The sequence below is a fragment of the Aethalodelphis obliquidens genome, unplaced genomic scaffold (genome assembly GCF_003676395.1).
Source record: "Aethalodelphis obliquidens isolate GAN/ISIS:26980383/991018 unplaced genomic scaffold, ASM367639v1 scaffold24, whole genome shotgun sequence".
In the NCBI taxonomy this organism is placed as follows: domain Eukaryota; kingdom Metazoa; phylum Chordata; class Mammalia; order Artiodactyla; family Delphinidae; genus Aethalodelphis; species Aethalodelphis obliquidens.
The window spans coordinates 23,295,697-23,317,990 of NW_020837968.1; the positions used below are offsets into that span (position 1 = coordinate 23,295,697).

At 37.0% G+C, this 22,294-nt stretch overlaps 1 protein-coding gene across 3 annotated transcripts in view; it reads left to right on the plus strand.

Annotated features, from left to right (window-relative positions):
* Positions 1 to 22,294, plus strand: part of AKT3 (AKT serine/threonine kinase 3) — a 397,863-nt gene that overhangs the window by 248,639 nt on the left and 126,930 nt on the right. For all 3 annotated transcript variants that reach the window (XM_027122450.1, XM_027122451.1, XM_027122452.1), the window contains 2 exons: positions 10,330 to 10,395; positions 11,767 to 11,835. In XM_027122450.1, coding sequence (XP_026978251.1) covers positions 10,330 to 10,395; positions 11,767 to 11,835 — 135 coding nt within the window. The remainder of the gene's footprint in view (positions 1 to 10,329; positions 10,396 to 11,766; positions 11,836 to 22,294) is intronic.

Consider the following 22,294-nt stretch of genomic DNA (forward strand, 5'->3'; position numbering starts at 1 on the left):
CATTTTAACTTCAATTGATTTTAAAAGTCCTACACATTTACTTCCCCCCCCCCAGCATTTTATGTTATTGATGTCCCAATTTATATTTTTTATATTCTGTGTCCATTAACAAAATATTGTAGCTATAATTATTTTTGATGCTTTGTCTTTTAACCTGTATGCTAGAGATCAAAGTGACTTACACACTGCCACTGCAGTTTTAGAGTGTTTCAGATTTGTATAATTATCTTTACCAGTGAATTTTATATATGTTTTTATGTTACTGATTAATATCTTTTCATTTCAGCTTGAAGAACTCCCTTTAACATTTTATGTAAAGCTGTCTACTGATAAATTTCCTCAACATTTGTTTTTCTGGGGAAGTCTTTATCTTTCCTTCATTTTCAAAGGACAGGGTTGCTGGGTAAAGTGTTCTAAGTTGATAGTTCTTTTTTTCTTTGAGCACTTTGAATATATCATCTCACTGTCTCCTGGCCTGCAAGATTTCTGTTGAAAAATATGCTGATAGCTTTATTGGAGTTTCTTTGTATGTGATGAATACATTTTCTCTTGCGGCTTTCAAAATTCTCTCTTTGTCTTATATTTTTTGAGAGCTTGTTTGCAGTGTATCTTGTTAAAGATCTCTTTTGGTTGAATCTGTTTGGAGAGCTTTGGGCTTTGTGTACCTGGGTGTCCATATCTCTCTCCAGCTTAGAGAAGTTTTAAGCCCTTATTTCTTTAAATATATTTTGTGTTCCTTTGTCCCTTCCTTTTCTGGATTTCTATAATTTGAATATTGTCTCATTTTGTGGTATCCCATAAGTCACAGAGGCTTTCTTTACTCTTTCATTCTTACATCTTTTTCTTTGACTGGAAAATGTCAAGGGATCTGTGTTCAAGTTCACACATTGTTTTTTTTTGCCTTATTGAGCCTACTGTTGAATTTCTCTATTTCACTTTTCATTTCAATCTTTGTATTCTCCAGCTCTGGAATTTCTGATTGGTTCTTTTTTTTTTTATCATTTCTACTAGTTTGTCAAACTTCTTGTTTTGTTCATGTATTGTTCTTCTGAGTTCATTTAGCTGTCTCTGTGTGTTCACTTGAATCTTGCTAAGCTTCCTTAAACACTTTGAATTCTTTTTCATGTAACTCAAATCCATTTCTTTGGTGTCAGTTATTGGAAAATTCTTGTGTACCTTTGGTGATGTCATGTTTTCTTGCTTCTTCATGTTTCTAATGTCTTTGAGTTGATAATCATGCATTCAAGGGAGCAGTTGCCTTTTTCAGCTTTTTAAGACTAGCTTCACTGGGGAAAGATTATCACCTAAAGATGACTGTGAATATGCCAGCTGGGTAGGGTGCAGTGTCTCTGGTTCCAGGGAGGGCACACTAAAGTCCTTTCCATGCAGCTCTGTCAGCTGAGATCAACATCAGCATAGATTGTGACATCTTCTTTTAGAAGATGTGGGTGGCAGTGGTGGCAAAAGCTGCAGGGATCCTACTATTCTTTTCTGCCTGTCAAAATTCTAGCCAAGGGAATCCCTCTTGATGGCAGGGCTGGTGTGCTGACACTTGGGGCATCAGTGGAGCTGGTATTCTGGCACCTGGTGCGCACAGAGCTAACACAACACCTGAGTCGTGGGGTCACAGGTACACTTACAGTGACAGTGGCACTGGTTTCTGAGGTGCAGGCACGTGAAGACTTCCCATGGAACTGGGGTCTGGGTTCCTGGGAATCACCACAGTGACTCAGGCCCTGGGGTAAAGGGGAATGCAGTAGCAGCAGGATTCCTGGGATGACAGGGTTCAGCAGTGGCTTGGGACCCAGAGCCAGAGTACAGTAGTGTACTTCTTATAGATGGTTGGTCAAATACCTGACTCTGGCCTCAGGGTTCAGTTTTATAGCAGCAGCATCTTGGCCTCAGCAATGGTAAGTCATAACCGTGGCCTAGGACCCATGGGGCAGTTGAACAGTAACAGATTGGCCCCAGTGATATTGGGTCATAGCAGCAACTTAGAACTCTGGGGGCGGTTGCAGAGCTCCAACAGCACAATCTACTGATGGACAGGTCAAAGCCCTGACTTTCAACCCGTGTGGCAGGGTATAGAGCAGATGTAGCACCACCTGCCCCAGTTATGGTGGGTCACAGCTCTGACTTGGAACCCCAAGGACGGTGTGCTGAGCAGCAGCATGTGGCCCTGTAACGGCAGGTCAAATGGTGACAGAAACCCAGGGACAGGGAACAGAGTTGCAGCAGCGCAGCCTGATGATGACAGATCAAAGCCACAATTTAGGACCCAGGGGTGGTTGCAGAACAGTGGCAACATTGCTTGGTAATGGCCCATTAAAGATGTGTGTCGGGACCCTAGGGGCAGGGTGCAGAGCAGCAGCAGGGTGGCTCCTTATGACAGGTCAAAGTCCTGTCTTAGGACCCAGGGGTAGGGTGCAGAGCAGTGGTATTGCAGCCCAAGTTATGACTGGTCAAAGCTACAACTTGGGACCCAGTGGCAGAGTACAGAGCAGTGGCACAGCCCCATTTACGGCAGGTCAAAGCTGCAACTGGATCCTGGGAGTGGAACACAAGCAGAGCAGCCATGGCCCTGGTTGTGGCATGGTAGAGCCCTAAGGTGGGACATGGAAGGCAGGAGACAGAGTAGTAGCCCTTGTATGGCAGGTCAAAGCCCTGGTTAGGACTCAGTGGTAGGGCTCAGAGCAGCAGCAGCTTGGCTTTGTGGATGGCTAGATTTTGTGGCATCCTGAGATCCAGGGAGCCAGACACAGCAGCAACTAGGGTCCCTGAGGCCAGGTGTCATCCGCAGCAACAGCTCCTGCCCCAGAGAGGAGCTGCAGTGGTGTGGACTTTCGGTAGCTCTGTTAGCTGAGTTCAGTCAGTGTTGGTGAAGAGTGTGGGAATCCTCAGTAGTGAAAGCTGCAAACAGCCATGGCAGTGAAGCTTGTTGGAGTTCTCTTGCTCTTATTTTCCCCATAGGGGGAAATCCCTCTGAGGCCATCTTTTCTGGTGCCTAACTGCTCTGGTCTAGGGGATGGGATGTCACAGGTAAAATGCTTCCTATGCTTTTCTGGCAGCCATCCTCGTTTTTAAAAACTCTACAGGGTTTATGCTGCTTCATTGCTTTCTTCTGATTTCATTGTAGTCCAGAGCTTTTCAAAAGCTGTTTTCATCAGTTTGTAGTTGCTTGTTGTTTTTGTAGGACAACCTAATATTGGGACCTCCTAGCCCTCCATCTTGTTGACGTCACTCCTAACAAGTCCTATTTCTGGTGCTAAATGTCAGTGATCCCTAAGACCACTCTCAGGCTTAATATTTCATTAGGAATCACGGATCCAGGAAAGCTGATATACTAGTGGTTATGGCTTATTGCAGTGATAACATACAGATTAAAATCAACAAAAGGAAAGTCATATGGGACAAAGTCCAGGAGAAACCTTTCAGGTGTCCTCTCCCAGCAAAGTCACATGGATGCACTTAATTCCCCCAGTAACAATGTGTGACAACATGTGCAAAGCGTTGTCAACCCAGGAAACTCACCCAAGCCTTGGTTTCCCGGATTTTTATTTTAAGTGAGTCATGTAGGCAAGCAGCACCTGTGTGGTTTCCCTAGCCACCCTGAGCAAAATCAGGCACACAGCATTCATCGTTCTTCCTGTTGTTTGCATGAACTGTCTAGTCAGACTGGTGTCATGTGGCCCAAGATCTCTGGCATGCAAAAATGCTCTTACCAGGTAGAATATTCCAAGGGATCAGAGCTTATTTCCCAGGAGCTGGCCAAGGGACCGTCCTGAGGATTGACTTTCCTTGTGAGTGTACAGGGTTTGAGCAATCCAGGCCTTCTGAATTCATTCTTTCCTACACATACACCTATTAAAATATCAAACCAGTGCTTTGACTTGACTGCTGACACTTCTCTTTCCTTGGCTTTTAAGTTATTAAGTGCTGGCCCCTAACCAGAAAGTCTTATCATCTGCCAGCTTCTTTGATCCATTCTTTCAGATTCTCATGAACCTCTGTATTATCTATTGTGCAAATGATTGTGGTTTACTGTAGAAAGCAGATAATGAATGTATTTGCTTTGATCTGCTGCATCTTCATCATCTGTCATTGTGCTATCGGAGGTATGATTTCATTGATTTGTGTTCTGGATTTGCTTCTTGCAGTCGTGAAGATTCTATCATTCTTTAGCATCATTCCTAGGGTTATCATTCACTATTTACTGATTCATTCATTCTTTCTTTCAACAAATATAAATTGAACACCTAATTATTTACTAGTTACTGCCCTAGGCAATGGGAATATGTGAATGAATAAGACTGACCAAAATTCCTCCCCTTTGGAAATTACATTTTAGTCAGGAAACGGACACATGACAAATGAGTAACTCGTAGTATGTAAGAAATTAATACATACCATGGAGAAAAATTAAGTAGGGTAGGGAAACAAGGAATAGTAGTGTTTGTGATTTTTGTGGGTTTTGTAGTTTTAAATAGAATGATCACAGAAGACCTCACTGAGAAAGTGAAATTTCAGTGAACATTGGAAGGAAATGAGGAAGCAAGGTATTTGGGAGGAAGACTTCAGGTATTTGGGAGGAAGACTTCAGGTATTTGGGAGGAAGAATATTCCAGACAGAGGAAATCACAATCAAAAAAGCACTGAGGAAGGAGCATATTTTTAAAATAGCTAGGAATCTAGTCTAGCATGGCTTGTGTAGAGTAAAAGTAGTGAAGGGTTGTTTAGGGTAGTGGTAGATGTTGTAAGGATATTGGTTTTTACTCAGTGTAGTGAGAAGCCATTGGAAGTTTTTAAGCAGTATAGTAACATGATATAATTTTCATTTTAATATCATCACTTTGGCTTCAGTGTTGAGAATAGACTGTGGGTTGGAAGCAGGGAGTTTGTTAGGAGTTAATGGCAAATAATCCAGATAATTGATATAGCGGCTTACATTAGGGTATTAGCAGTGGAGGTGGTAAGACGTAATCAATCCGGGGTATATTTTGATGAAGAGCCATCAGGATTGCCTGACAGATTGAATGTAGGGTATGAGAGAAAGTAAGGAGTTGAGGATCATTGCCAGGTTTTTGGCCTGAGCAACTGGAAGGATGCTGTTGCCATTTGCAGCAATGGGGATGATTTTTTTTCTGTGGAGAAACAGGCCTTTTCATGGGAGATTAGAAATTAGGTTTTGGACATGTCAAATTTGATATTTCTGTTAGACACCCAAGTTAAAGGCATCTATTAGACATCCATGTCAAATAAGCATTTCTGGAGTTTAGGGAAGAAGCCTGCATTTGAGACACAAATGTGGAAGTCCATGATCCCCATATAGACTGTATTTAGGGTCATAGTCTGAATGAAGTCACCAAGGGAATGAGTGTATCTATGAAGGTAGGAGGTTAATGACCTCTATTCTGAGTAGGAAGTAGGATGAAACTGTGGGAGTGAGGTTGAGATAAAGAAAGACAACTTTATGAAAATCTCCTGGACGTAATGAAAGTCAGATAGACCTCGGTGCCAATCTCAGCTCAGTAGTTTAACTAGGTAAGGTAACCTTGTGGGGTTGTGTGTACATTTTATCATACATACTAGGCCTGGTAGGAGGCCTGGGAAAGTTTTGAAACATTCATACTGAGGAATGGAAGAATGACCTTGGTAGGGATGAGTTAAAGAATCCTAAGAAGATTCAGCTGAGATTAGAGAGGGCATTATAATGGTGCTAGTCAGTATGTTTGTGATTTTATTCCCCTTGAGATGTGGAATATATCAGTAAAAGTGAGAAAGTAGAGATTGATGTATTCCAATACTGGGAATTGGAAGAGGCAGAAGGAAAGAAGGGAATGTAGTGAAGGGCAATATAGACAAGCAGCATGTTCTACAATTTAAGAAGGACTAGGTGCTGAAGATTATGTCATGACTGAAGTCAAAGAAGTTCATGTAGCCCTCCATCCAAGTAACATTGGTTTGGCCAAAAAGTTTGTTTGGGTTTTTCGGTAACATCATATGAAAAACCCAAGCAGACTTTTTGGCCAGCCTGATATTTGGAACAAGAGCATCAAGAATAAAGTATTAGGGCTTCCCTGGTGGCACAGCGGTTGAGAGTCCGCCTGCCGATGCAGGGGACACGGGTTCATGCCCCGGTCCGGGAAGATCCCACATGCCGCGGAGCGGCTGGGGCCTGTGAGCCATGGCCGCTGAGCCTGCGCGTCTGGAGGCTGTGCTCCGCAACGGGAGAGGCCACAGCAGTGAGAGGCCTGCATACCACAAAAAAAATAAATAAATAAGTATCAAATAACAATATTTGATAAAGGTGATATAATATTCATAGACAACAGGGAACAACTGTGCTTTCATTTTTTCCATCAAGATGAAAAAGATCCTCAAAAAAGGTAATAGCAATAGAAATGAAGGAACGGTGAGGAGAAAGTGTGAGAGCTGGAGAGTGGAAGTATTAGAAGTCTGCATCTGGGCCATTGCTCAAGTTTTCCAAAGAGGGGGAAGTTACAACCTCAAAATTTAGAGCTTAATAAGTATGACATCTTTGCTACAGAAGAAAAATGTATAGATTGCTGACATACGGCTTGTCAAAACAGAACAAGTAAATAATGATCACTTGTAGTCATTGTGGTTTAATTAAGAATAAAGGTGCCAAGGTAAAAACTTCTCCCCTCTTCTCTCTGCTTCCACACCTGCTACATCTCCTCCTCTGAGTGTCATTTATAGCTCTGGATAAAAAAAAAAAAAAAAAAAAAAGATGCTTTAGATATGATGTATCTTGAGTTCAACCAGCTTCTGATAAAAGTCAGTCATTATAGTCTTGTCAAAATGGAGAAAATAATGTGAACAGAGTTATAGTACCTAGTTAAGTTGGTACCAGGCTTTTTGAAGATGGGAGACAGTGTGGTGAAGTGGAAATGACCATTGATGTTGGACTTAGATGGGATCAATATTGACCTTTTCACCTGCAACTTGAGCAGTTTAACTTTTGTGAACCTTGATTGCCTCATATAAAATGGGAATAGTCAAACCAAACCTGCTCAGTTACTACAAGGATTAAAGGAGATGACACCCTTTGTCCTCAGTAATAGAGATGTTCTTTTCTTCTGTTTCTCTGTCGTCATTTACTCCTTGTGCCTCCTCCAAAAACAACCCCTAACTACCACAACACAATAAGTGCGGCAAATGAAAGGAGAATTTTAAACTCTGTGTAGTAGAGGACAGTGCTAAATTAGAGACATTTGAGAAAATAAATATGAGGAAGACTATTCTGCCTCATGTTTGCAAGAAATAAAATTCCATTCTCTGTAAACTTCTTTCTATGAAAGAAATTAGATTTTAAAATTCATTGTTTAGTATTTTACCATGGATGAATATCCATGAAACTATATTTCAAAAGCTTTTTCATGAAAACATTATACTTACATTATATACCGAAGCACTCTTCATTTGTAATCATGATCAACAAATGGATTTTTAAAAAAGCATCATATTGTTTTAGCCACTAAGCTTTATCACTGTTATTTATAACTTTTTGTTTTGACATATTGCTTTTAACTGTAATTAAAAATTATTGACATCTGTGTTTACTTTTTAGCTTGTGCATACCTTATCTTCATAGCAGAAACTAATTAGTATGTGAAATATTGTACCATTAAATTTGCATTAAGGGGGAAATTCTAATTTGATCAGATGTAAAAATATGGTAGAAAATACATTTTAATACATGAAAGATATGTACATGGTATTAATTCTGGTATCATTCTTACAACAAAGAAATATTGTTTTTAGCTTTTGCCTACCTACATCTTTACTTGGCTCCTTTAATGTGATTAGGCAGATCATAGAATTTAGAAAAAATATAATCTTTCATGAAACTTACGAAGTGATTTAGAAAAACAACTGTTACATATAATGAGTTTGTTTCAACAAAATAGAATGAAATATCTGCCAGAAATATTTTCTGAAGTACTAGAATATCTTTTCTGGTTTCATACTTACCTTTCTTTAAGTCTTTTCCTAGTTCACTGCCTCAAATCCCTTAAAATCCTGAAGTATAATAGGAAAATGTTATGTCTTCTGTGAATCTCTTTCTGACTGCATATAAAGAAATATTTCTTCTGCTTTACCCTCTTGTTGGAAGCATATAGCTGTTAGTTTTTTACTATTAATTTTATATCTCAAAAATACTCCAAACATTTTTTCTTGTTCCTGCTGTTCCTGTCATCCAGGCCATCCTCATTTCACTCTTGTACTGCAGTTGTCTCCTGATTGATCCCTCCTGTTTTTGCTGTCCTTCTCAGAGGAGGCTGAGCAAACTCAAAAACAGAAATCAGCTGTGGGCCTCTGATCCTCCATCGCCTACACCATCACATTACCCAACCTATGATCTTCCAGTAGCATTGATTTTCCTTCATTATCCCATTTACTATAGTAGATACCCCAGTTTTCCCTTAAGAAAATCAGATCACTTATCAGAATTCGTAATTATTTCTTAAATTGGATATTTACAAATTTGTTATGTCTTGTCCACTAGCATGTGAACTCCATGAGCAAAAGAATCATATCTTTTTTTTAAACCACTTTATGCTTGCACTGTCTTAACATTAAGTAAATGCATATCGAGGATTTGGTTTTTTAATCATTGAATTCAGTTCTATATCTCAAAATAGCCACTGTATAATCCTTAATCTTGTATTTTACATTCATTATATGATTCTCATAAACTGCAGTATCCACTTCTCTTTTTTATTTTTTCCATTAATACTGACCACCGTCTGACTAACTGGAATGAAAGCTCCATGAGGGCAGGACTTTGGTCTGTGTTGTTCAGTTGCCCTGTCTTCAATGGGTAGAACAATACCCAGAATATATTTGTTTCATATCTATTGAAGGAATAAATGATTGAATGAGTGAAGTCCCACACATTTGACATCTTGGAATTCATTCCTATGATAAATAGCTAAGTTCAACAAACATTAATAAGTACCTACTGTATGTTAATCATTATGCTAGGCACTGTGGGCACAGAACTTAGTTATGGGGTCATTTCTGCTTATTTATTTTGTATTAAGATATTTGGTATTACTTTAATTAATTTAGAAGTTATAGTATGATATGACAGGGACTTTCATACTGTTTGAGCACTTAATTCTGGTTCTTATTAAACAAATAAGACTGGAATGCTTTCTTACCCATACTTTATTTCACTGGTTTTAAATACTATGTCATTACACTTTACTTTCTGTTCAGACAGAATTGGTCTCTCCCTCTTGGAATGGGTTTTGGATTTTAGCATCTTTGATCAGTCTATTGCTCATTTATCTGCTAAGTCTAACTAAGGTCAGATGCTTTTATAAAAATAATAAATATAATGCAGTGTCCTAATGTTCCCTTGTCTTACTTATAACCTAACTGTGATTTGCCAGCAATATTAAGAAATTGATCCAGTAAGGGCCTTGTTCAGGATCTTGGCAGCAGCAGAGACCAGAGATGCTGTGTTAGTTTCAGCAGTTGTCTTCCTTTCCTTTCATTCTTTAAGATAGTGTTATTTTTAAAATATGAAACATTTTTCCAGTTCTCCATATGTTGAGGAAATCTTTCCTAGTTCACTTTTGATGTCAAGATGAAATTTATGTACAAGATTGGGGAAATACACTCTTAGTGTATTTTTGGTTTGAAATATATGCAGATTTAAAAAGTGTCACCTAGAATAGGCTGTGACCTTTTTTTTTAAAAAAAAAAGAAGCAAGCTAAAAAAGCCACAAGCAAAAATATACAGCTTTTATACTCTGTTTTTATTTCTAAAATGTATAATTTAGAATTAAATCTCTTTTTTTAAGAATTAAATCTTATACAGGTACTGTGTCCCCCTTTTCAATAACTGATTTTTCTTTTAGGTAGAAGACTTGCAACAAATTCTATGATCTTTAATGAAATATATCCTTTAAATCCCCCTGAATACAATGTAATACAGACATGGAAATATTAACTACTCCATGCCTAGCTGTTAACTTATAAGGCATTCTCTTCAAGGGGAAAGGCTTACTATTTCATTTTCTGTGTCCCTGATAATTTTTGCTGATTATTATATCATTATTGCTATACTTTAAGTATGACTGAATTTATATGAGTTTATACATTATAGCCATCTGATTTAAATCACTAATTTGATTTTTTTTTTGGTGGAAGAGAAGCTTAGCAATAAAGGGAGCATGTGTTTTAAAATCTTTTTCTGTGTCTGTGTTTACCTCTTCTGGTCTTAGAGAAATAGCAAAATTTTTATATTATTTGTGCTCAGAACATATATTAAAGGTTTGCCTTTTTCTTTTGTAGGATGAAGTGGCACACACTTTAACTGAAAGCAGAGTATTAAAGAACACTAGACATCCCTTTTTAACAGTAAGTGCTTAGAGGAAAGATGTTATAACATTTTATATTTAAGGGAGTTTTATTATAGAATCTAAGCTATGAAAAATAACATTTTAAATAACATTTATTTAGGTATGACATTTTCTTTGTAGATAAGTCAGTTTGGGGGAAATTATTAGAATGTATGGATTAAGTTTACAATATGCATGCATTTGTAGTCCTCTCGTTATATACCCATGAGTTTTTTGAGATTTCTTTTTCTTCCCATAACTTTCACTGCCTTAAAAAAAATAGAGCAAATACATTTAAAAATAAATTTAAAGATAGCATTTAAGTTAAAAATAGGATAAGTCATGGTACATTTTCTTCATTAGATAAAGTATAAACTGTGACTTAAATACATATAACTTAGTTATTTTGAAACAGACTGATTTTTTTTTAGTCCCGTTTAGATTGCTTGTAATAGAGGCATAATTTGCAAAGTTTCTGTGTGTTCCTGGTTCCAATGAAGTGTATTAAGATTAAAAATCACAGACTTTCAGGGCTCCCCTGGTGGCGCAGTGGTTGAGAGTCTGCCTGCCAATGCAGGGGACACGGGTTCATGCCCCGGTCCAGGAAGATCCCACAGGCCGCGGAGCGGCTGGGCCCGTGAGCCATGGCCGCTGAGCCTGCGCGTCCGGAGGCTGTGCTCCGCAACGGGAGAGGCCACAACAGTGAGAGGCCCGCGTACCGCAAAAAAATTAAAAAAAAAAATAACAGACTTTCAAAAGGAGAAACTTTTAAAGATTTAGGATCATTTAGTAGGTTTTTTCAGAGGTATCACCAGATACATAGACCTACTTTGTTACATTGTTGTGTGTTTATTTTTCAAAGTATTAAGATAGTTGGCTCTAAAGTTTTAATATCTTTATAACCTATAAGATTATCTGAAACAACTCTATTGGATTGGGTCATGTAATGCGACCTCTATGCAAGAAGTGATACTGAAACTATATTAGAAACCCAAGTATAACCACTATAACTGTACTCCTAAGACTTTCCCTGAAGTAATTTGTAGGCCTTACTTTTAAGGTCTCATGGATAAGAACTTTAGGGACCAATACAGTTTCAAGTAGATGACATAGTAGATTGAGAAGTGCTCATAACAATTACTAAGTTTATTTTTAGTAAAAATCATAATTCTAATTTTCCCCAAATAATACTCATTGCTGATCTTCACAAAATTTGTTTTATATTTCTCATAAACTTTTACTTAAGCATTCTTAAGGGAATAAATACACTCTTAAGGAACAAAAACAATTCATTTTATCAATCATGCTTACTGTTTCTAAGTATTCTCTTTTTGACACCGTTGTAAGAATGTAGGATTATAATATAACATTTTTTCTTTTTCATTTCAAGTCCTTGAAATATTCCTTCCAGACAAAAGACCGTTTGTGTTTTGTGATGGAATATGTTAATGGGGGAGAGGTGAGTCAAGAAGTATAACCAGCACTTGCATTTGCATGGTAGTATTGTTATTTTTTAAAACTTATTTACAGTACAAGTTATAATGTAATAGTTCTCTACTTCTTGATAGGGATTTGTATAGCTCTTTCTACTATTTTAGTAAATGGGAGCTGAATAATTTTCTAATGAAATATAAGGATCATTTATTTTTTACAATGACTTCTATGTATAAGAACGTTTAATCATACTCTTTTTTCTAAATTTTTTAAATGCAAAAAAATGTTACTACAGATATGATTTTTAAAATCATGGTTTTTAATTTTGAAAACCAGAAATAGAGGGTTTATGATGCTTTACATAGTTCTTCCTAAAGATTTGTGAAACTTATGAAAAATTATTTTGTGCATTTTAAACTCTGTTTAACAATAGGCCATAGGCACATTGTGGTTGAGTTCTGCCTTCTTCTACATAGTAGTTAGAGTAACTTTGACTGTATGTAAGGGATTTTTAAGGAATTTTGTAGTTTTGAAGGGAAATTCAATCATTTTAGTAGTATATTTCACCTATTGCTTTATTCTTTATCCTTTCTCCTCCCTATATTTGATCAAAATCAATGTGGAGGAAAAATGTAATTAACTGCACTAGTTAACTGGAAATATTTCACATTGTGAGTGTTCTGAAATAAGTTTAATTATTAAATAAGGGCTTGTATCTCACAGACCTTAAAATAGTCTTATTATCTGAAAGGAGGGAAGGAAGAGAGGGAAAGAGGAATGGAAGAAAAGAGAGGGCGAGGGAGGGAGGAAAAGAAAGAAACAAAGAAGGGAGGGAAAGAGAGGGAGGGAGGGAGGAAGGAAGGAGGGAAGGAAGGAAGAAGAAAATATCCCTTATACGATATTTTCCCCTATAGAATTATCAGACTTATAGGAATTAGTCCATTGCAAAAAATTCATTCGTTCATTTGGTAAACACATTTTGAGTGCCTTGGCAGTGTGAGTTTATCCAAATGTGTTAAGAATTTATAATTTATCTTATAACTGTATTACAAATTAGAATATATAGTGAAAGAGCTTTAAATTTATCTTATAAGTGTATTATTATATAGTGAAAGACCTAAGTGTTAATAAATTCATAAAAGAAAATGTGTTCTGGATGATCTAGTATTTAGGGTAGGCTTAATGAGATTTCATCAGGAGAACTGATTTGAGAGGATATTTCAGGCGGAGAGGATGATATGAGCAGAATCACTGGTAGGCAAGCACAGAGGAAGAAGTTGAGTAGTTAGATTATAATAGCCCAGGCATGGGACTTCTCTGCTGGTGCAGTGGTTAAGAATCCGCCTGCCAGCGTAGGGGACACGGGTTCAAACCCTGTTCCGGGAAGATCCCACATGCTGCAGAGCAACTAAGCCCGTGCACCACAACTACTGAGCCCTCATGCCACAGCTATTGAAGCTTACGCGCTTAGAGCCCGTGCACTGCAACAGGAGAAGTCACCGCAATAAGAAGCATGTGCACCACAACGAAGAGTAGCCCTGGCTTGCAACAACTAGAGAAAGCCCACGTGCAGCAGCAAAGACCCAACACAGCCAAAAATAAATAAATAAAATTAATACATTTATTTTAAAAAAAGACATATCAAAAGTGACTTTTGGTTGGGATCAGGAAAATTAATATATACAGTGAGTTTATGAAGAATGTGTTAAGGGTAAAATTATAAATTTGGGTTTGGAAAGCTTTTTCCTAAGGTTCTAAGAAAAACATATGTGGAGATATCACAGAGAATAAATAAAGGGTCAGAATATGGATACAGATTTGGGAGCCATTCCCATAAAGACTGTAATTTAAGTTATGGAAGTGGATATTTCCTATTTTGTGGGAAATGAAATTGGTGAAACTTCTATGTTAGTATCTATCAAAATTAAAAGAGCACGTATTCTGGGACCCAGCAATTTCATTTCCAGGAATTTATCCTACAAACATACTCACAAATATACCACAGAATAATATATGGATAAATATATTCATTGCACTATTGTATATTGTAGTACCTTAAATGAGCATTCAGTAAGGAGACTGCTTAATCAGTGTTACATCCACGCAGTGAAATACTTTATATCCATTAAAAAGAATGAGGTAGCCCAATATTGGCTGAGACAAGGCAATTTCTAAGATATGTTATGAAATAAGAAAAACAAGGTGCAGACGGAATATAAAGTATGCTTCTATTGTGTTAAAGTAAGACCATATATATGTGTATACATTGAGTATCTCTGAAATTATGTACTGGACATTATTGCTTACCTTTGGGAAGGCAAGCTGAGTCATTGGGGAAAAGATGGGAGGACAACTTATTTTTCACTTATTTATTCTTGTGCAGCTTTTGTATTTTGTGTATTAAAATTGAAGGAAGGAAGATAGGCAGGCAGATGGATGGAGGGATGGATGGATGGATGACCAGGGGAGACAATATTACGTAGGGAAATGATAAACTGCAGGCAAAATCTTGGAGAAGCACTCTTAAATTGCAGAAGTACTCTTAGACAGTATCATGTGTTTGCATCTATTACAAAAATTAGCACATTGTTTTACAATTATGTATTTACTTGTCTATCTTTCCTACTAGACTCAGAGCTCCCTAAGGGACTTACTGGTATAACTCTGGCACCTTCAAATATTTATTGGATGTTTTGAATGAGTAAATAAGTGAATAGATGAACAGATTCCCTCAGGGAACAGGGATGAAAGAAGTTAGCAAAAGTGGTAAACTAGGAACTGCTGAGAAATAGGAAGAAAAATAGAAAGTAATATGGTATATAGTTTACTTTAGAAAAAAAGCTGAAAATGTTTTTTCAGGAGGAAGTATCTTTGAGTGTATTTATAAAGTACATATTTATTATGAGCAGGGCACGCTGGTAGATACTATGGGGCATACAAATCTCAATTAAACATAACTTTTACCCTCAAAGAGTTTATGATCTAGTGGGGAAGATTAGGTACAAAATTTATACTAAGTGTAAAGTGATAATTATCACTTTTATCAGAAGCATAGATTAAGGACCATGGGACTTCACAGGAAAGAAAGAAGAATTTTGGATGGTGGGATGAAGGGAAGCTGCCTAGAAGCTTAGTAGAGGGAGCTAGGTGGCACCTGCACTTTTATTCTAAACCTAGAGTACTTCGGTGCTTAATCAATTGATGACTGTTAAAAAATTTTTTTTTTTACACAAAAGCATATTTTCAGACTAGCCAGATGGTTTTCTTTAGTGATGGGATTATTTCACCTATTAAACTTATCTGAGAAGGAAATCTATATTCAGTATATGCTTAGGGTGACTTATTTTATTTTGGTTTTGCTTTAGGTTCACCATGCCATTATTCTGCTCAGGGATGCTTCCTAGAAATGCAGAAAACTCAATTGCTGTAGAAAAACTACTAAATGTAGAACTTACGTTTTTGAAATAAGATTGAAGTAGAGAGAATTAAAGTACAGAAATCTACAAATTCATACAAACAATCCATACCAACACTTATTGATACACCATGAGTTTCCCAAATGTGGAATGTCTGTGTGGTATCTAGGAAACTTGAGCAGAGAATACTAGCCTGTTGAAAAGTAAGCTCTGGTAAATTGATAGTACTCACCCAAATGGCAGCATCCTCAAATCTCTTTCTCTCCAGTGTTTGCCCAGAGATAGGCTTCTTTAGTGGACCCATTGAAGTTAATTATAACTAGCTAAGTTTTCACTCAATTCATATTTATTGTCTGTTGATTTTTAATTAGCAATAGTATTCTTTTAGCCTATGTTCTGGAATGTTTATTTTGAAGCATAAGATCAACAGCTGAGACATTTCTTTTCTTATACTTTCTTCACATTTTTGTGACTATCTGGACTTCTTTCAGCCTGATAGACCGCACAAGAGTTTAGCATGCTCATGGCCATGCTTGTTATTATCCCTGCATTTGCCAATATTGTTTAAAGCACTACATAATCTTGGTGGAAGTAGATTATGAGAGAAATACTGGTTGTGAAAAATCAACAGTGGCTGCTTATAGGCGTATCAGTACAATGGAGTCATATAATAATTTTATTTAATTTATATGAATTCAAAGAAATAGGCCCAGCAAGAGATAACATAGATAGATAGGAAGGAAGGAGGGAAGGAGGGAGAGAGGGAGGGGAGGAAGGAGAGTGGAAGGGAAGGAAAGAAGGAAATGGTGATTCTGCCATTCCACTTGCTGAGTATATTCAGAGTGACCTGAAGATGAGAGAGAAATTTGCTATTCTTTTATTCCACGTCAGTTTCTACTTGCCATCCTTAGAGTTTCATGGGATATAAATTCTAGTGCTTAAAAATACGTAGTTTTTATAAAACATTGTCATTAAGTGCATTGTAAGTAGAGGTGTTCATCTAAAGAAACTATATTATTTCAATGCTAGAGGAAAAACTGCTGAGCTTAACTATATTGAGACAGTATATTGGTCTTCAGTGTAGTACCTTCCTAAGGAATTTCCAAGGATGATTTTGGTTATACCTCATAATCTATGTGTTAACTTTAGAACCCACTCCATTATAGTCCATTTGCCTATTAAATATTTAATGAGTAACTACTATGAGTTGGAACTCAGAGGATGTAGAAATAAGGAAAATATGGTACTTTACTTTAGAAGATGAGTATCTAATTGGAGAGACAGACAGGAAAATATACATATGCAGTGTCATTATTGCTATGAAAACACTGGTTGCTGTGGGATACAGAGAATGCCTATTTGAATCAATCCAAAAGGAAGGAGGAGAATGCCAGGGTAGGAAACACTTCTTAAAGTAGTTGCTAAGCTAAGTCTTGAATGTAACTGTAAGTTACATAAATAAGGATGAGAGGGAGAGCATTCCTACACAGAGAAAATAGAATGTTTAGAGTGTGATGGAGCTCATGCAAGCTCTCCCTGATCTCCCTAGATGTAGCACAGTATGGATGATGCATAGAGTCCTGCAGAGAAAAGCCAGAAGAATCTAACCAGGTAGGTAGGGTCATGTTAGGACAGATCTCTCCCAAGTAATTTAGATTTTATCCTGAAGGCAGTGAAGCATCATGGAAGGACGTCTGTATGAAATGTTTTACAAAGAAGACTTTGGTAGTGGTATGAGGCATGTATTGGAAAAGACAAAATTGGATACAGGGAAGCTACTTAGAAGCTACTGAAGTTGGAAGGTTTTGGTAATCCGATCATAAAAATGATAAGGTTGTTAATTGAGCCAGTATTAGTGAGAAGGAAACAAATTCTGATGGTGTTTAGGTACTAGAATTCCCAGGATTTAATGACTAAATGGAGAGAAAGGGAAACATCACACAGTTTCCTATTTGCTGCTTGGGGAATTGTGTGGATACTGGGCTGTTTGTAAAATCAGGAAACACAGTAAAAGGAATGAGTTCTGAGTTGATCATCCTGTATGTGAGTTACCTCATGGGGATCTGAAGGAAGTGGGAGAGTCAGGTCAGACATACAAATAGACTTCAGCAGCAATGCGGAAATGAAGGAAGAGAAGAAATGTCCAGTGTGAGAACAGTGTGTAGTTAGAAAAATAAATGGCTAAGAATGGTGCCTGAAGATACCAACATCAGACATGTTGGTGATGAGAGAAGCCTAAGGAGGATTCTGGATAGAAGGAGCCAGACAAGAGAAGCCTTAAAAGTTAAGGAAAGTATATTAAGTGTAAGAGTATAGTAAAGATATACAACTGAAAGATAGCAACTGAATTCATTGGATTTGACATCTACTACTAGTTTCTAAGCAGAGTACCATGGATTCTTCTTTTTTTCTGGCATGATGCAAGGTATGTACCTTGGCTATAGTATAGAATATACAAGGGTTGGTTTGGAGCTCAGTAGAACAAGGTTATGAAAGTTCAGTGAAACCGTTGGTGGACAGTAAGTCAGCATCTGGAGATTATAAAAGTACTCTAATAATGTGACCAATCACACTGCTGCTGACATATCCAAGCCACTCTCTTTTTGTAGCTTAAGTATTATCAAATTCATATGAGAAGCAGAAAAATATTGTGGGGAGAAAAAGTAAACTGAACACTGACTAAGGTGTTTAGTTTGATTTAGAATGTCTCTACTTAGGACTCTTTCCCAAAATCTTACTCATAGCCTTATTTCTTTCAGGCCTGTAAACCAAACCTCTATAAATCCCTCTCCAGGCTGAAATCTCCTGGAGGTTAAGAGATTCATTAGTGGGGAAAGGAAAATCATTACAAAGATTTTGTAAATAATAAATTTTTCACATTCTTCTATATTCTTTATGTGGGTACAACTGAACCTAACACTTTCCATTATTTAATATTCTTGTCCACATTTTAGTTCATTGTACACTCTATAGTAAGCCCTTTGATAAAATTCATTTTCTTTTTGCATATGACTTCCAGTTTCATGCCAATCTTGAGATCCTCTCATACTTATTTCAGATTCTCATTATCTGGCTGGCATTTTGCCTTCAATTATCTAATTTTAAATTCACATGAGACAGAAGTGCCGGCAGTCAGCATTCTAGTTCTACTTACTAATTTGTGGAGGTGTGACTTGGGTGATTTTTAAATTAAAAGTATCATTTCATATTCATAGTGATGATTTTCTAAATTTTACTAAATTTATAGATATATAAATATTTGTTGTCAAGAGTCTGACAAGCTAAATTCTTTACTACTTTAGTTATTAATATATTACATAGGTTTTATCAGAATTCTATTGTTTTCACCCAAAGCTTTTTCAAAAGTCTCAAGACAAGAAGGATGCATTATAATATTCACATTAGCACATAAAGGTAAAATAAATTCGGGAATTTTTTTTTACATCTTTATTGGAGTATAATTGCTTTACAATGGTGTGTTAGTTTCTGCTTTATAACAAAGTGAATCAGTTATACATATACATATGTTCCCATATCTCCTCCCTCTTGCGTCTTCCTCCCTCCCACCCTCCCTATCCCACCCCTCTAGGTGGTCACAAAGCACCGAGCTGATCTCCCTGTGCTATGCGGCTGCTTCCCACTAGCTATCTATTTTACGTTTGGTAGTGTATATATGTCCATGCCACTCTCTCACTTTGTCACAGCTTACCCTTCCCCCTCCCCATATCCTCAAGTACATTCTCTAGTATGTCTGTGTCTTTATACCTGTCTTACCCCTAGGTTCTTCATGACATTTTTTTTCTTAAATTCCATACATATGTGTTAGCATACGGTATTTGTCTTTCTCTTTCTGACATACTTCACTCTGTATGACAGCTTCTAGGTCCATCCACCTCATTACAAATAGCTCAATTTCGTTTCTTTTTATGGCTGAGTAATATTCCATTGTATATATGTGCCACATCTTCTTTATCCATTCATCTGATAATGGACACTTAGGTTGTTTCCATCTCTGGGCCATTGTAAATAGAGCTGCAATGAACACTTTCGTACATGACTCTTTTTGAATTATGGTTTTCTCAGGGAATATGCCCAGTACTGGGATTGCTGGGTCATATGGTAGTTCTATTTGTAGCTTTTTAAGGAACCTCCATACTGTTCTCCATAGTGGCTGTACCAATTTACATTCCCACCAGCAGTGCAAGAGTGTTCCCTTTTCTCCACACCCTCTCAAGCATTTATTGTTTCTAGATTTTTTGATGATGGCCATTCTGACTGGTGTGAGATGATATCTCATTGTAGTTTTGATGTGCATTTCTCTAATGATTATTGATGTTGAGCATTCTTTCATGTGTTTGTTGCCAATCTGTATATCTTCTTTGGAGAAATGTCTATTTAGGTCATCTGCCGATTTTTTGGATTCGGTTGTGTGTTTTTTTGTTATTGAGCTGCATGAGCTGCTTGTAAATTTTGGAGATTAATCCTTTGTCAGTTGCTTCATTTGCAAATATTTTCTCCCATTCTGAGAGTTGTCTTTTGGTCTTGTATATGGTTTTCTTTGCTGCGCAAAAACTTTGAAGTTTCATTAGGTCCCATTTCTTTATTTTTATTTCCATTTCTCTAGGAGGTGGGTCAAAAAGGATCTTGCTGTGATTTATGTCATAGAGTGTTCTGCCTATGTTTTCCTCTAACAGTTTGAGAGCTTCTGGCCTTACATTTAGGTCTTTAATCCATTTTGAGCTTATTTTTTGTGTATGGTGTTAGGGAGTGATCTAATCTCATTCTTTTACATGTACCTGTCCAGTCTTCCCAGCACCACTTATTGAAGAGGCTGTCCTTTCTCCACTGTACATTCCTGCCTCCTTCATCAAAGATAAGGTGACCATATGTGCATGGGTTTATCTCTGGGCTTTCTATCCTGTTCCATTGATCTATCTTTCTGTTTTTGTGCCAGTACCATACTGTCTTGATTACTGTATCTTTGTAGTATAGTCTGAAGTCAGGGAGCCTGATTCCTCCAGCTCCATTTTTCATTCTCAGGATTGCTTTGGCTATTTGGGGTCTTTTGTGTTTCCATACAGATAGTGAAATTTTTTGTTCTAGTTCTGTGAAAAATGCCAGTGGTAATTTGATAGGAATTGCATTGAATCTGTAGCTTGCTTTGGGTAGTAGAGTCATTTTCACAATGTTGATTCTTCCAATCCAAGAACATGGTATATCTCTCCATCTATTTTTATCATCTTTAATTTCTTTCATCAGTGTCATAATTTTCTGCATACAGGTCTTTTGTCTCCTTAGGTAGGTTTATTCCTAGATATTTTATTTATTTGTTGTTGCAATGGTAAATGGGAGTGTTTTCTTGATTTCACTTTCAGATTTTTCATCATTAGTGTATAGGAATGCCAGAGATTTCTGTGCATTAATTTTGTATCCTGCTACTTTACCAAATTCATTGATTAGCTCTAGTAGTTTTCTGGTAGCATCTTTAGGATGCTCTATGTCTAGTATCATGTCATCTGCAAACAGTGACAGCTTAACTTCTTCTTTTCCGATTTGGATTCCTTTTATTTCCTTTCCTTCTCTGATTGCTGTGGCTAAAACTTCCAAAACTATGTTGAATAAGAGTGGTGAGAGTCAGCAACCTTGTCTTGTTCCTGATCTTAGCAGAAATGCTTTCAATTTTTCACCATTGAGGACGATGTGGCTGTGGGTTTGTCATACATGGCCTTTATTATGTTGACGAAAGTTCCCTCTATGCCTACTTTCTGCAGGGTTTTTATCATAAATTGGTGTTGAATTTTGTCGAAAGCTTTCTCTGCATCTATTGAGATGATCATATGGTGTTTCTCCTTCAATTTGTTAATATCGTGTATCACGTTGATTGATTTGCGTATATTGAAGAATCCTTGCATTCCTGGAATAAACCCCGCTTGATCATGGTGCATGATCCTTTTAATGTGCTGTTGGATTCTGTTTGCTAGTATTTTGTTGAGGATTTTTGCATCTATGTTCATCAGTGATATTGGCCTGTAGTCTTCTTTCTTTGTGACATCCTTGTTTGGTTTTGGTATCAGGTTGATGGTGGCTTCGTAGAATGAGGTTGGGAGTGTTCCTCCCTCTGCTATATTTTGGAAGCATTTGAGAAGGATAGGTGTTAACTCTTCTCTAAATGTTAGATAGAATTCACCTGTGAAGCCATCTGGTCCTGGGCTTTTGTTTGTTGGAAGATTTTTAATCACAGTTTCAATTTCAGTGCTCGTGATTGGTCTGTTCATATTTTCTGTTTCTTCCTGATTCAGTCTTGGCAGGTTGTGCATTTCTAAGAATTTGTCCATTTCTTCCAGGTTGTCCATTTTATGGGCATAGAGTTGCTTGTAGTAATCTCCCATGATGTTTGGTATTTCTGCTGTGTCAGTTGTTACCTTTCCTTTTTCATTTCTAATTCTATTGATTTGAATCTTCTCCCTTTTTTTCTTGATGAGTCTGGCTAATGGTTTATCAATTTTGTTTATCTTCTCAAAGAACGAGCTTTTAGTTTTATTGATCTTTGCTATTGTTTCCTTCATTTCTTTTTCATTTATTTCTGATCTGATCTTTATGATTTCTTTCCTTCTGCTGACTTTGGGGTTTTTTTGTTCTTCTTTCTCTAATTGCTTTAGGTGCAAGGTTAGGTTGTTTATTCGAGATGTTTCCTTTTTCTTAAGGTAGGATTGTATTGCTATAAGCTTCCCTCTTAGAACTGCTTTTGCTGTATCCCATAGTTTTTGGGTTGTTTGGTCCCCATTGTCATTTGTTTCTAGGTATTTTTTGATTTCCTCTTTGATTTCTTCAGTGATCTCTTGGATATTTAGTAGTGTATTGTTTAGCCTCCATGTGTTTGTACTTTTTACAGATCTTTTCCTGTAATTGATATCTAGTCTCATAGCATTGTGGTTGGAAAAGGTACTTGATACAATTTCAATTTTCTTAAATTTACCAAGGCTTGCTTTTGACCCAAAATATGATCTATACTGGAGAATGTTCCATGAGCATTTGAGAAAAATGTGTATTCTTTTGTTTTTGGATGGA